The 13,055-nt window shown below is 38.4% G+C and overlaps 1 protein-coding gene across 9 annotated transcripts in view; it reads left to right on the top strand.

Moving 5' to 3' along the window:
- TAOK3 (TAO kinase 3) overlaps positions 1–13,055 on the top strand; it is a 151,172-nt gene that overhangs the window by 92,022 nt on the left and 46,095 nt on the right. For all 9 annotated transcript variants that reach the window (XM_036353932.1, XM_036353933.1, XM_036353934.1 and 6 more), the window contains 3 exons: positions 6,087–6,180; positions 7,900–7,981; positions 12,004–12,171. In XM_036353932.1, the coding sequence (XP_036209825.1) occupies positions 6,087–6,180; positions 7,900–7,981; positions 12,004–12,171 (344 nt within the window). The remainder of the gene's footprint in view (positions 1–6,086; positions 6,181–7,899; positions 7,982–12,003; positions 12,172–13,055) is intronic.

Raw genomic sequence — 13,055 nt, 5'->3', positions numbered from 1 at the left:
AACCCAGGCATATGTCCTGACTGGGAATCAAACCAGTCACCTCTTGGTGCATGGGCAGTTAATCCATTGAGCCACACCAGCCAGGCATGATCTTTCTTATTAGAATAAAGCTCAGGCTAGGTGCTACAATTTAGCATGAGCTCTGCCAAATGGAGCAGTGTCCAAAGGTTTCAATTGAATTGATCATCCCGAACGTTGATCTCATAAAACACACATGGAACATCCATAGAAACTTGGTCATTATCTTTAAATTTAGTAGAAATAATTATTTTTCCTTTAATTTAGTTAATTCAGCTTTTTTATGCTATCACCCTTTCCCTTTCTTTTGAGATTGTGATTATCTATCACAAGGTGGTTTCAAAAGCACTCCCAGTTTCTGTTCTGCTGCTTATATTGAAGCTCCTATGCAAGCTATCTATAATAATAAAAGGGTAATATGCTAATTAGACTGGACAACCTTCCAAATGAAGCCGCCGTGGCGGGGTCCAAGGCAGAAGCGGCAGAGATCCCTGTTCGCTGCGGCAGGTGGGGGCCAAGCCCCTTGCACAAATTTCGTGCATCGGGCCTCTAGTCTATATATATAAAAGGCTAATATGCTAAGTGTGCAACCGTTTGACCAGTTGCTATGACGCACACTCACTACCAGGGGGCAGACGCTCAACGCCGGAGCTGCCAGGACATGCACTGGCCATTTACAGAGAAATGGCACTGCAGACCTGGTGCTCACAAAGCAACACTAAGGTTCCCCCAAGTGGGACACAGGCCCTACCACCACCCCGGAGTGACAGCCCACCAAATTGCAGCCAACGCTGCTGAGACCCCATGGCACAAAATGCTGCCCATAGCGCAGCTCAGCACGGAAACCATGGCTACGGGTGCCAGGTAATGACGTCACATAGCAACGCCTGGCTTCCTCTCCCTAGCAACTAGCCTCCTTGGAGTTTCTTTGGCGGGAACACGAATTGCTTTATAGCCAGGTGCAAACATTTTACACTTTAACCAAATGTTTGTGAAGCATTTTCCCGTGCCTCATCTCATTTGATCCTCACAGAAGTCCTGGAGTAGGCAGATAGGAGACTCGGTGGAATCCTATTTTCTTTTCATTAGCCGGAAAACGGAGATTTAGAAAGCTTAGAAACTTGACCTGACTGAAAAGAAGAAATGGTGGACCTTGAAAATGACTTCAGGTTTTCTCACTGCCCAGAATATAGTCAAACACTGCTGCAGTTAAATATTTTACCCTTTGTTCTCCCTGCGTGATCTATAATAATTTGCTTCGTGTTGTTATTTACTGCTATGTTGCTGACAATTACCTGAAAGAGAAGTTGGGGTGCTTCACTGGGCTGGAAAAAGTTTAACTAATTCAGAAAGCAGGTCTAATTAAGCAAGTTTATCTATATCTATATATCTATATCTATATATCTATATCTATATCTATATCTATCTATCTATCTATCTATCTATCTATATATATATATATATATATATATATTTATATATTTATAAAGCTCTCTCTGGCACCAATCACATGCATGTGTTTCAATCTGTCACTGTCGATCATGAATTCGGTTGACACTTCTATTATAGAGAAAGGGCAAATAGCGATATTAAAATATTTCTTCTAATTAATTTCCTTTCAAAGTGCATGAATTCATGCACCAGGCCACTAGTTATATTTTATAGTGAGGGCTGACAAACATTCTGTAAAGGACCAGATAAGTGCTTTAGGCTTTGCAGGCCATACATTTCTCTATCATAAATACTCAACTCTGCTACATAGCATGAAAGCAGCCAAGGACAATATGTTAATGCATAGGTGTGGCTGTGTTCCAATAAAACTTTACAAAAACAGGCTGTTAGGTGAATTTGGGCCATGGTTTGCTAACCCCTGTTCTATAGTATTCTGGATTAGCAATGAGTCCTGTCACCATGACTCAGAGGATTTATGTGCTGCATCTGGCAGAGGACTTGAACAGATGTGAGACCATCTGAAATTAATATTTAGCAAAAGCTTCTCAGAAACTAGATCATAGAACTGTCCTGTGTTTGGAATACCTTTCATCACACACTTCTCTGTGCTAGAACTATTCTGCCATTGTGAGGTCAACTATCCTGTCTTGTTTACGGACAGAGTGCCCATTACTTAAAAGTGCTCCCCATGCTACTTCAAATCTGAGCAACATCGAACTGGGTTATGTTGTTTTTGTCCGTTCATCGTCCTCTTCCTAAATTTCTGTTTTCTTTCTCATTTAGTCCCCCTTTCCTGCTGTTTCTCCTGTACAATTCAGTGTTCTTCTGAGCAGCTTGAATTTTATATTTTTTGCCAGTGAGCGAGAGGGCTCCTATCCTGATAGAGAATGAATCCATCCCATAGTATCTGACACAAGCCCCAAGACTTGGTTTCTTCTCAGTCACTTTGTGACTTCATGCTGCACAAAGATTCTTTGTTGATAAAGTTTCTCTTTGCCTTAGTTTGCCTTATCTTCATTTACTCATTTTGGCCACTAAGAATAAATACCAGATATGCGTGCAGCACAGGAAATGCAGAGATGAACATAAATGATGTTGTCCCTGCTGTCATGGACACATTAGCAAAGATGACACACATCACATAAAAAATTACACAAATAATTCATTATGGTTGTGATAGGTGGTAGAAAGGAAAAATATAATTTGCAATGACAAAATCTCATGGGAGCCTAGTCTGAGAGGTCAGGAAAGGCTTCCGTTTGGAAGTGATTATAAACATATAATGACCCTGGATTAAATATTTATTAAATTAATGCAGAAATGAAATTATATTTAAGATAAAGCCTGAAGGATTGGCAAGAATTACCAGATAAAGTTTAGGGAACAAGCGTGAGAAGGGAGTCCAGACAGAGAAAGCAGCATGTGTGAGAGGCTGTGAACTTGGTTCTTTCAGTGAAGCAAAAGATTACATCGGAGGGGGGGGGGGGCAGGAGGGGGAACGGGGGAGATTGTTTCTCAAACTGAAGTGCTGGAGCTAGCCAGGGTCATGTTCATAAAGGTCAATAAACTATGTTTAAGGATCTGGACTTTGTCCTAAGAATGATGGGAAGTCATTGATGGTTACATGATGTGATCCTAGTTCTAGATGGCTTTAAATACTAGAAGTTGTCAAAAAGCCAAGCTCTAGAAACTTTCTAGAGTCAACCTCCTGAAAAATAAAACAAACCTGAACCAGTTATTTCTCCTCTACATTAGAAACAGATATAATTCCATGTATCTATAATGCAACTTTCAAACTTCCACTTATTAAGAGTTCATGTCCCTATAATACTGGTAGTTATTTGGTGCGTATAAACTATCCTGTTGAGAGATTAATAAATATTTGTAGAATTGTAGACACCTTCAAAGGTGTCAGAGATCATTTAGTCAAGACTATAAGAAGCCCCTCCAAAGTATCACAGATGAATAAGTATTGTTGCCTTCTGCTTGCATAATGCCAATAACTGAAAATTCACTACTCTCAACCTTGTTCATTTCAAGTTGGGGTGGGGGGGACAGTATTCCCTGTTACTTCTGCCTTTAGTTCTTGTTCTGTTTCTTAGAATTGCATAGAATAAGCCTAATTTACCATTTTTTAACTTTATTTTTATTGTCGACACTGCTATACTAGTAAATGGCCCTCCCCGCCCCCCTTCACCATTTTAAAAGTGGTTAATAGAGAATCTTTGCTTAAACAACAAAATGCCCTGATGAAACTAGAGATCAGATGATGAATTACAAACTGGGACTATATAAAGAATCCATTAGCATAAAATAAGTACAGAAGAATAGATAGTGCTTTATCTCCTATGACATAATAATTAGTAAATGGCATAAAATTAACTGTACTCAGCTAGAACCTTGTTTCTTTCCTTTGGTCAACATATGGAGCACCTGATATGTAAATAGCATCTTATTACATATTCTCAGGAAATAAATAAAATAATAAAAGTATTTGCGTTATAAGATCTTGCTCTTAGAGCAGCCGTGGGCAAACTATGGCCCGCGGGCCGGATCTGGCCCGTTTGAAATGAATAAAACTAAAAAAAAAAAGACCGTACCCTTTTATGTAATGATGTTTACTTTGAATTTATATTAGTTCACACAAACACTCCATCCATGCTTTTGTTCCGGCCCTCCGGTCCAGTTTAAGAACCCATTGTGGCTCTCGAGTCAAAAAGTTTGCCCACCCCTGTCTTAGAGCTTATGCTTCTTTTTAAAAAAATGTTTGTTTATGTAAATGCAGTAGGTGAGCACATGCCAAATGAGCAGTAAACTAAAAGAGAGCTGTAGGAATTCCAAAGAAGAGATCTGACAGGTTCTGATAGAGTAAATCTTCCATTAATACTTGATTCACTGAGCTTTTCTTTAGAATGGGATGGACCAGGCCTTGTTTATTTCTTCTCCTCCTCCTCTCTCCCAGTCCCCTCTACCCCATCCCATACCAGTTCTCTGGCCTATGTGATCCTTCAAACAGTGTTTATGGAATTGAATTATTTTATTTCTCATACTGTGTTAGTGATGTTTAAGATGTTCCATTTTATGCCCTGGCCAGATGGCTAGGTTGGATAGAGTATCATCGCTACTCCAAAAGTTTGGGGGTTCTATTCCTGGTCTGGGCACATACAGGAGGCAACTGATCGATGTTTCTCTCACATCGATGTGTGTCTCACTCTCAAAAAAAAAAAAAAACAAGTTCCGTTTTATAATATTTTTTTCACTCTACTTTTCTGTGCCTTTTCATGTGTATTCATTGAAAGGAAAAGAGTTTGGCTCAGTGAATAGAGCTTATGCTTCTTTTGGCATAAGAGTTTGGCTCAGTGAATAGAGCATTGGCCTGGGGACTGAAAGGTCCCAGGTTCGATTCTGATTAAGGGCATGTACCTTGGTTGCAGGCACATCCCCAGTAGGAGGTGTGCAGGAGGCAGCTGATCGAGGTTTCTCTCTCATCGATGTTTCTAACTATCTCTCTCCCTTCCTTTCTGTAAAAAATCAATAAAACATATTTTTAAAAAAAAAGAAAGGAAAAGAAACATGATAAAGCAGCTCTTGAAAGAAATCAGGCAGATAGGGAAATAAGAAACTATTGAATTTTTTCAGTGAATACACATTTTTAATTGAAACACATACACATGATGTTGTTGACATAAGAACGTCTAAACCTATAGAAAAATGTCATGAATTTATTAGAGTTTATTTAAGCCAAACTGAGGATATGCCCAGAAGCAAAATCTCAATGGATTTAGAAAATGCTCCAGAGAATGACAGTTTGGCAGTTCTTTTTATACATTTAGAATCAAAGGAGAAAACATAAGGAAGGTTATATGAAAGAAAACATAAGGAAGGTAGATTAAGGAAGCAGGAGAAAACAAAGCGGGGAAATCTCTGGTATTGGATAAAAAGCAAAATGTAGAAACACATACTTCTTTTACATTGGTGGGTATAGGTTAGTTAACATTTACAGTAATTAACAGTGGGATGGGGGCAATAAGATAAGAGTTTGGTGTACCTGCTCTTGTGAGGGCGGTTAAGCCTCCAAGGGGGTCTAGAAGAGAAGGTTACTTGGCATTTCAAAGGTATGTCCATGTAAAAGCATAAGAACAATGGACAGGGCTCACTTTTACTACGGAAGCTATCGGCCGAGGGCTTGACTACCCACCATGCCCTGCCTGCTTAGTAATTTATGATCACATCATCATGGTGTGTGGTAACTTTTGGTCACTGAGCTTGTCAGGATTTGTACATAGCCCCTTTTTCAGAGTTCACGATATTCATACCTATTGTGAGAAGATAGGCAAAGACTAGCCTGTTGAAGATATGTGAAAAACATAATAAAATTTTGTTCACTCTCTAGAATGAATCTGTTAGGAGCTTTGCTAGTGTACATTAAGATATTCAGCAGCTTCTTTTGAATGGCTATTCTAGGTTGACCTAAGCGATTAAAGTAAGTGGATTATGTGGCATGATGACAGTAACAAGTTATCAGTTTAGCAGCAAAGCTTTGCTCATAGTTTCTTATTTCCCTATCTGCCTGATTTCTTTCAAGAGCTGCTTTATCATGTTTCTTTTCCTTTCAGCGGAACGGAAACCCCCTCTTTTCAACATGAATGCAATGAGTGCCTTGTATCACATTGCCCAGAATGACTCCCCAACATTACAGTCTAATGAATGGTAAGATTCTGCTATGATTTTAAATCTCTAGGAAAATTGCCATGTGTATTTGCCACTTTCATTACATTTCATTTTAAATATCTGACCTGGAAAGCGTTTAATTTCTTGAGAGCTTGTTTGGAGGTTCTAGCAGGGGAGTGCAGCTACTCATATACCCTTGACCAAAAACCAGTCCTCTCCTCTAGGGGGAAGGTCGTCCTCTTCCACTGAGCGCACAGCTTTGGGAGGGACGCGCATGGATCAGTGAGGGAGGAGGAGGACACCCGCCTAGCCACCCAGATCAGACGAATCAACCCTGGTGATCAATGGAGTGACAGATGGCACAGCCAGATCACCCTCACATCCCATTTCATTTCTTCATCATACATTATAGAGTGACGTTGGCATTAACTACACACACACACACACACACACACACACACACACACACATTTTATTTCTGCCCTCACTGTGGCTTGTACTGTGTTCTTAATGTGTGTAGATAGTAACTGAAATTCTACAGGAAACATGCCCTGCCACCTTCCTAACAACTAGAGTCTCAAGTCAAGACAGTCTTGTATTGATCATTTCAGCTCTTATCACTTCTAAACATAGATAAAGTACCATTTGATAATATTTTTCCAGGTGCCATTTCTTTACTATATGTATATTTAAATCTATTGAGACAGAACATATATTATATTCCAAAATTGTAATGTTCCTTGGTAAACATTAGGATTTTTAAAAAATCCTTACCCCAGGATATTTTTCCATTGATTTTTAGAGTGGTAAAGGGGGATTGGGAGAGTAGGGAGGAAGACAGAGAGAAACATAATGTTAGACACATCGATTGGCTGCCTTCCATATGTGCCCCAACTGGAGTGGGGATAGAACTTGCGACGCAGGTATGTGCCCTTGACCAGAATCAAGCCCATGACCCTTCTGTGTACAGGTTGATGCTCTCCAGTGGTTCTCAACCTTCCTAATGCCACGACCCCTTAATACTGTTCCTCATGTTGTGGTGACCGCCAACCATAAAATTATTTTCGTTGCTACTTCATAACTGTAATTTTGCTACTGTTATGAATCGTAATGTAAATATCTGATATGCAGGATGTATTTTCATTGTTCACGACCCACAGGTTGAGAACCACTAACCACTGAGCATGCTGGCCAGGGCCATTATGACATTTTGATAACTATTTGGGCCACAGAGTTTTAGAAAAAGGGCAATTTTAAAGAAGAGTAGACAAAATGGAATTTTCAAGACAGGAAGTATTTTCATCCAGGAAGCATAGTCCTAGATTTTCTGACTTTTATGCTTCAAATGTACTTACTACCTGGTTATAGGTTGTGGGTGATGGAGGCATTACCAACTGGTCATGAAAAATATAGGCTTGAGACTTATGAGAGTTATAATCTTTGGGGAGAAAAATATGTTTAAAACTATTACATGTAAATACAGTATTTTCACTTTCTGATATATATATATATTATGATTTGACCTTGATTATATATTAAGAAATGTCTATGTATTGATTAACATGAATTATCCACATTCATTAGCCAAAATAATTAATTTTAGATGTCATAAACTTGAAAATTTAATTCTGATATTCCAGAAATGTTTTATTAAACATCTAAAATGTAAAATTTTCCCTGGAATGAAAACTTTTTTAAGTGAGCCATGTGTTCTACAAACCTTGATATTTTTTTCTTTTAATGTATTTGCCCACACAGGACTGACTCTTTTAGAAGATTTGTTGATTACTGCTTACAGAAAATACCTCAGGAAAGACCAACGTCAGCGGAACTATTACGGGTAAGTTTTTCTTTTCTTTTTTTCATCTTTTAAACTAATTTATGTATGTATGTATTTTTATTGAATTTATTGGGGTGACATTGGTTAGTAAAATAATTTTTTCAATTTCTATTTAAGAGGGGAATTTAAAGTCACGTTGTAGTGGAACATAGTAAATCATTCCTGTGGCAGCTCATTATGACAAACTGGATTAGAAGGTGCTGCCTTGTCATTTATCCAGAGATAGTAGCTAGCCATAGAAATAGTATGATTATCTCAATGTGCCATACATGTGCCATACATGTATTCCCTATGAAGAGTTTTCCCTACACCCAACCCCGTTTTTTACTTTTGACAAAGAATATTTCTCTTTGCTCTGGTCATTTTTGTGATATTCCTATGGCTAATATCTGTACAAACTTTCAGGACAGAGTCTACCAATGATTTAAATGACAACTCGGAGATTTTTCACTTAGGTTGTTGCCAAATCATCAGGCAGTGAAGTTAGCATAGCATTCCATTGTCCATGTTGATGACAAGAGTACCATGTTAACTGCATTCATTTGATTTAAACATCATATATTTGAGCATCTCTTTTCATGTAACATTTTATTATAGACCTTATACATAGGTGATATGTTCTGTCTATATTAGTGAAATATGTGGAAATCTTTTAAAATATAAATACCTTTTCTTTGACACAAAATAGTCCAGATTTCTTCAACCTTTTTCTGTATGCATGTTGTTCCACTCTTGTTTGTTTTAACAAAAACTCTGAAGGATTGTATTGCCTAAATTAGTGAAGTTTAAAGATGTTGGCCACTTTGGCTAGGTCACAAATTCTTGGTTTCCATTTTCTTTTCTTAGAACTCTATAAACATTTCTCTATCATTTTCTGGCTTTTAGTGTTCCTGAAGAGGTAGGTCTGAAGTGGACTAGTTTTTCCACCCAAAAGTAATTTTTTTTTTTTCATATAGGTCGCAGGCCACATTAATAGGGTGACAGAAGTAACAGGGCAGAGAACTCTACCTAACTCTCATTTGGTGTAGAGCCATCACATGTTCTAGATATGAGCTAATCTGTATGTCTTAGCAACAGTTCCACATTTCTATATAGAGGGAAAAATGGCAACCAGAACAAAACATCATACTACAAGATAAAGTGGTATCTTTATTACTTTGAAGTAAGCAAAGATATTTTAAAAGGGCATGAAAAGCATTACCATAAAGGGAAAAAGAAGTAACTTTGGATGGTATTAAAATTAAGGGGGGCAAAACCTCAAAGAAGAATATACTACAAGGATTCAAAGTTGAATTTTGAGGCAATAGACAACAAAAGGATATAAAAAGCAAGTGGGCAGAAATAAAGAAAGAAATGGAGTAGAAAAATTAAAACATAACATTAAAATCATAAGCAATATATATATATATATATGTATGACCCTAAGCGACCATTTCGACCAGCCACTATGATGTGCACCAACCACCAGGAGGCAGATGCTCAACACAAGAGCTGCCCCTGGGCAGTCAGTGCACTCCCACAGGCAACCTCCCACGGCTGGCCAACCTCCTGCAGTCCCTCCCCCTGGCCATCCAGCTGGCCCCAATCAGGACTGGGTGAGACAGCCCCAATTGGCCCCGATTGCCAGCCAGGACAAGAGATCCCACCCATGCACGAATTCGTGCACCAGGCCTCTAGTACTAATATAATAAGCAAATCCACTTAGGGTGTTTCCCATGGTAGGTAGTCTTAGGGAAATAAAATTAAAGGCAAATGAAAAAAAACTCCTAAAGATTATTATAGAAAAGATGACACATATAGAAGACAAAAGAGATCTAACATAGGCCAACCTATTATTCCTGAAGAATAAAGCAAAACACGTGGAGCAGAGGATGTTTAAAGATATGCCTGAAGAAAACTTTTTTGTCAGTAAATGTTTGGATCTTTATTTGATTTGGTTTGATTTAGTCTTTATTTGATATGGTGAGCCAAATCAAATGAGCCTCACCACTTATTCAACAAATATCTACTAACTAGAGGCCCGATGCATGAAATTCGAGCAAGAGAAGGCCTTTCTTCCCCTGGCTGCGAGCACCTGCTTCCCTCCAGCACCTGGGACCTGGGCTTCCCTCGCAGCCCTGGCTTCATCAGGAAGGTCATCCGGCCTAATTAGCATATTACGATTTTATTATTATAGATTGTCTGCTGAGTGCCAAGCACTGTTTTAAGCACTAAAAATAATATGAATGTACACAAGAAAATGATAGCTCCTGAACTCATGGAACCTATATTCTAATGAAGGAGTATAAAAACAAATAAATATGTGATGGTATAATGTCAGGTGGTGATAAATTATTTATAGAAAAAAATAAAGCAGACACAGGGACAAAGAATGGCAGGAGCTGCTGTTATGTAAGGATTAGAAAACAAAATACACCCAACAGTAGTGTGGGGAGGGGAGGAGGATTGAGGCAGATTCTGACAAGAATATTCTATACTCTAGCAGTCCTTTTATTTTATTATAAAGTTTCAGTTTGCCCTTAAGTTATAGCTTCAAATTTACTAAAAAACGATTTCTTCTTGTATAATTGAAGCACAGGAGTAGCAAAATAATTTCCTTTCTCCCTTTCGTTCTCATCTTGAAATGTGCAGGCTATACTTACTTCCGGGGTTCTTCAGAAAGGACTCTTTGCAGAGGAAGAGATATTTTATAAAAGCAGGAGCAAAAGCCAGTTTCCCTGACAGCAAAGTCAGGGTGAAGAACCACAGGACATGTAGATTTTTTTTCCTCACAATGGTCCTGTTCCTTCAAACTTACAAAGAAGTAAAATCCATTCCATCATCTAAGGCCTACCACATTTCTCCCATTTTCCCAATATCTTTAAATTATAATTTCACATAAGTGAATTTCCCACATAACTGAACCTTGTCCTTTAAAAAACAAAACTTCTTCCTCCCACTTTTGATCATTGTCTGTGTTAAAATATAAGATGTGCCTCTCTACCTTCTAAAGCAGCGGTCGCCAACCTTTCGGACCTCACGGACCACCAGTGGTCTGCGGACCACCGGTTGGCAACCACTGTTCTAAAGAATGTATTATGAACATAATTTCACTTCTTGCTGGCTCAAAAACAGTAGTGTTTTGCAAATTCTTGAAGTATAAAACAACTATATGAGGGCATTGTGCCTTTTCAAAGAGCCCAGAAACCTTTGTTCATTTTCATTTGGTTGGTGGTAGGTATGTTAATCATGGAATGTCTCTCTTTCTCTACTCTCAGGCTGTCAGAGAACAGCAAATAACCTTACCTCTTAAAGTTCTCAATCCTCTTTCTCCCACTTTTATTCCCTCTTTCTAATCTGCTATAGGCTGAGAAAGCAGGAAACTGAAATATGTATTAGAGATGACTAACAATATTGAAAGTGAGGGCCGCTTATGCCCAGAAAAGTTTATGGACTTTGGGGCAGATATTTTCACTCCTTGGAGGCCCTTCTACCTTTTTCCTGGTTGTACAACTCTTCAAAGGGGAGATGAAGTTGCCAGAATTCTGACCTCTGAATAAATTGAGCAGCCATCACATTTTCGGTCATACACTATATATGACCACAGAAATAGGAAACAAAATATACACAACAGTAGTGTAAGGTGGGGAGTAGGATTGAGGCAGATTATAACGAGAATAGTCTGTACTCTGCATTGCTTTTGCTTTGGTTTATAGCTTCAGATTTAAAGCTTATAAACCACTCAGCTACTATTTAAAATTATAGTCATTGTTATACTTGTAAGATAAGGTAAACATCAAGAGTTCTCAAGTAAACTCTAGGACAAAGTCCACAAAATGGGGCTTGAAGAAGAGAAAGCATTATATCTATCTTTTTTAAGATTAATACAATATGAGGGACTACATGGAATGAAAATCATATCTTGTTATTTCTGCAAAATCCATAGAACTGTTTTATGTCCATTTATTACTATATCTATATCTTGCACCTAAAAATATGTTTCTCATTATTATTTTTTTGCTATTTCCTCCTCCCTCAATTAGCATGACTTTGTCCGACGAGACCGGCCACTACGTGTCCTAATTGACCTCATACAGAGGACAAAAGATGCTGTTCGTGAACTAGATAACCTGCAATACCGCAAAATGAAAAAAATCCTTTTCCAAGAGACAAGAAATGGACCTTTGCATGAATCACAGGAGGATGAAGAAGTAGGTTCAATTTATTTTAGCAGGCACTTATAGAGTGCCTACTATGTGAAAAAGTTCTAGACTGGGCACTATAAAGGGGATAAAAAAGGTAAGGGATGCTCTCTGCCTTAAGAGACACAGAGTTGCAAAAAAAGACATTCATGAAAAAACTCTTACATAAGACAAAATTTGAAAAATGCTTTAGAGGTATATCACCATGCAGGGATCCATAGTGGGAAGATAAGTCTGCTGGTGGGGATTGTTGAAGGTTGTATGGAGGACATGATGTGGGTGATTTTTGACAGAGGGCATAGGGCATTTTAGACTCAGGAAAGTGCTGTGCTTTAGAAAGATTATCCTACCAACAGAATGTAAGATGGATTTCATTGAGTGACTAGTTCATGCACGAAGTAAAAAGGGCAGTGTCAAAGGAATGGGGAACAAGAAACACTTTTGAGAAACACTGTAGAGGTAGATTTGATAATGCTAGGACCTTAGTGAGTATGTCAATACCCAGAACTGAAGGCACCAAGGAGAAAGAGTAGGTTTAAAATTATTTCAGTTAGGTGCCTTTGGAGTTTAAGGGCCTAGCATCGTATGCCACTGGCATAGTATGCAGATGGAGTTTTCAAAGGAGAGAGAACTTCCTGGTTTCCCATTCAAATAACTTGAGAAGGATTGTTTGGGACAAGGGTAATGACAATTGAGACACCTGAACAGTGTCTAGCAATTGGTTGGGATATACAAATCCAGAACATAGGAAATAATTCTGATAAGGGGTAGTTGGTTGGGGGTCAAGAGCTCTAAAATTATCATGAATCAAGGAGTTTATTGTAGAAGGAGAATTCCATGTAAGAAAAAGAAGACCTAGGAGGTAAAGGCCTCGCAGATGTTAAGAGAGTACA

Source organism: Myotis myotis, unplaced genomic scaffold (genome assembly GCF_014108235.1).
Source record: "Myotis myotis isolate mMyoMyo1 unplaced genomic scaffold, mMyoMyo1.p scaffold_m19_p_20, whole genome shotgun sequence".
NCBI classification, from domain to species: Eukaryota; Metazoa; Chordata; class Mammalia; order Chiroptera; family Vespertilionidae; genus Myotis; species Myotis myotis.
Note: the sequence above shows the minus strand (reverse complement) of the source record. Positions and strands in the feature narration are given on the sequence as shown.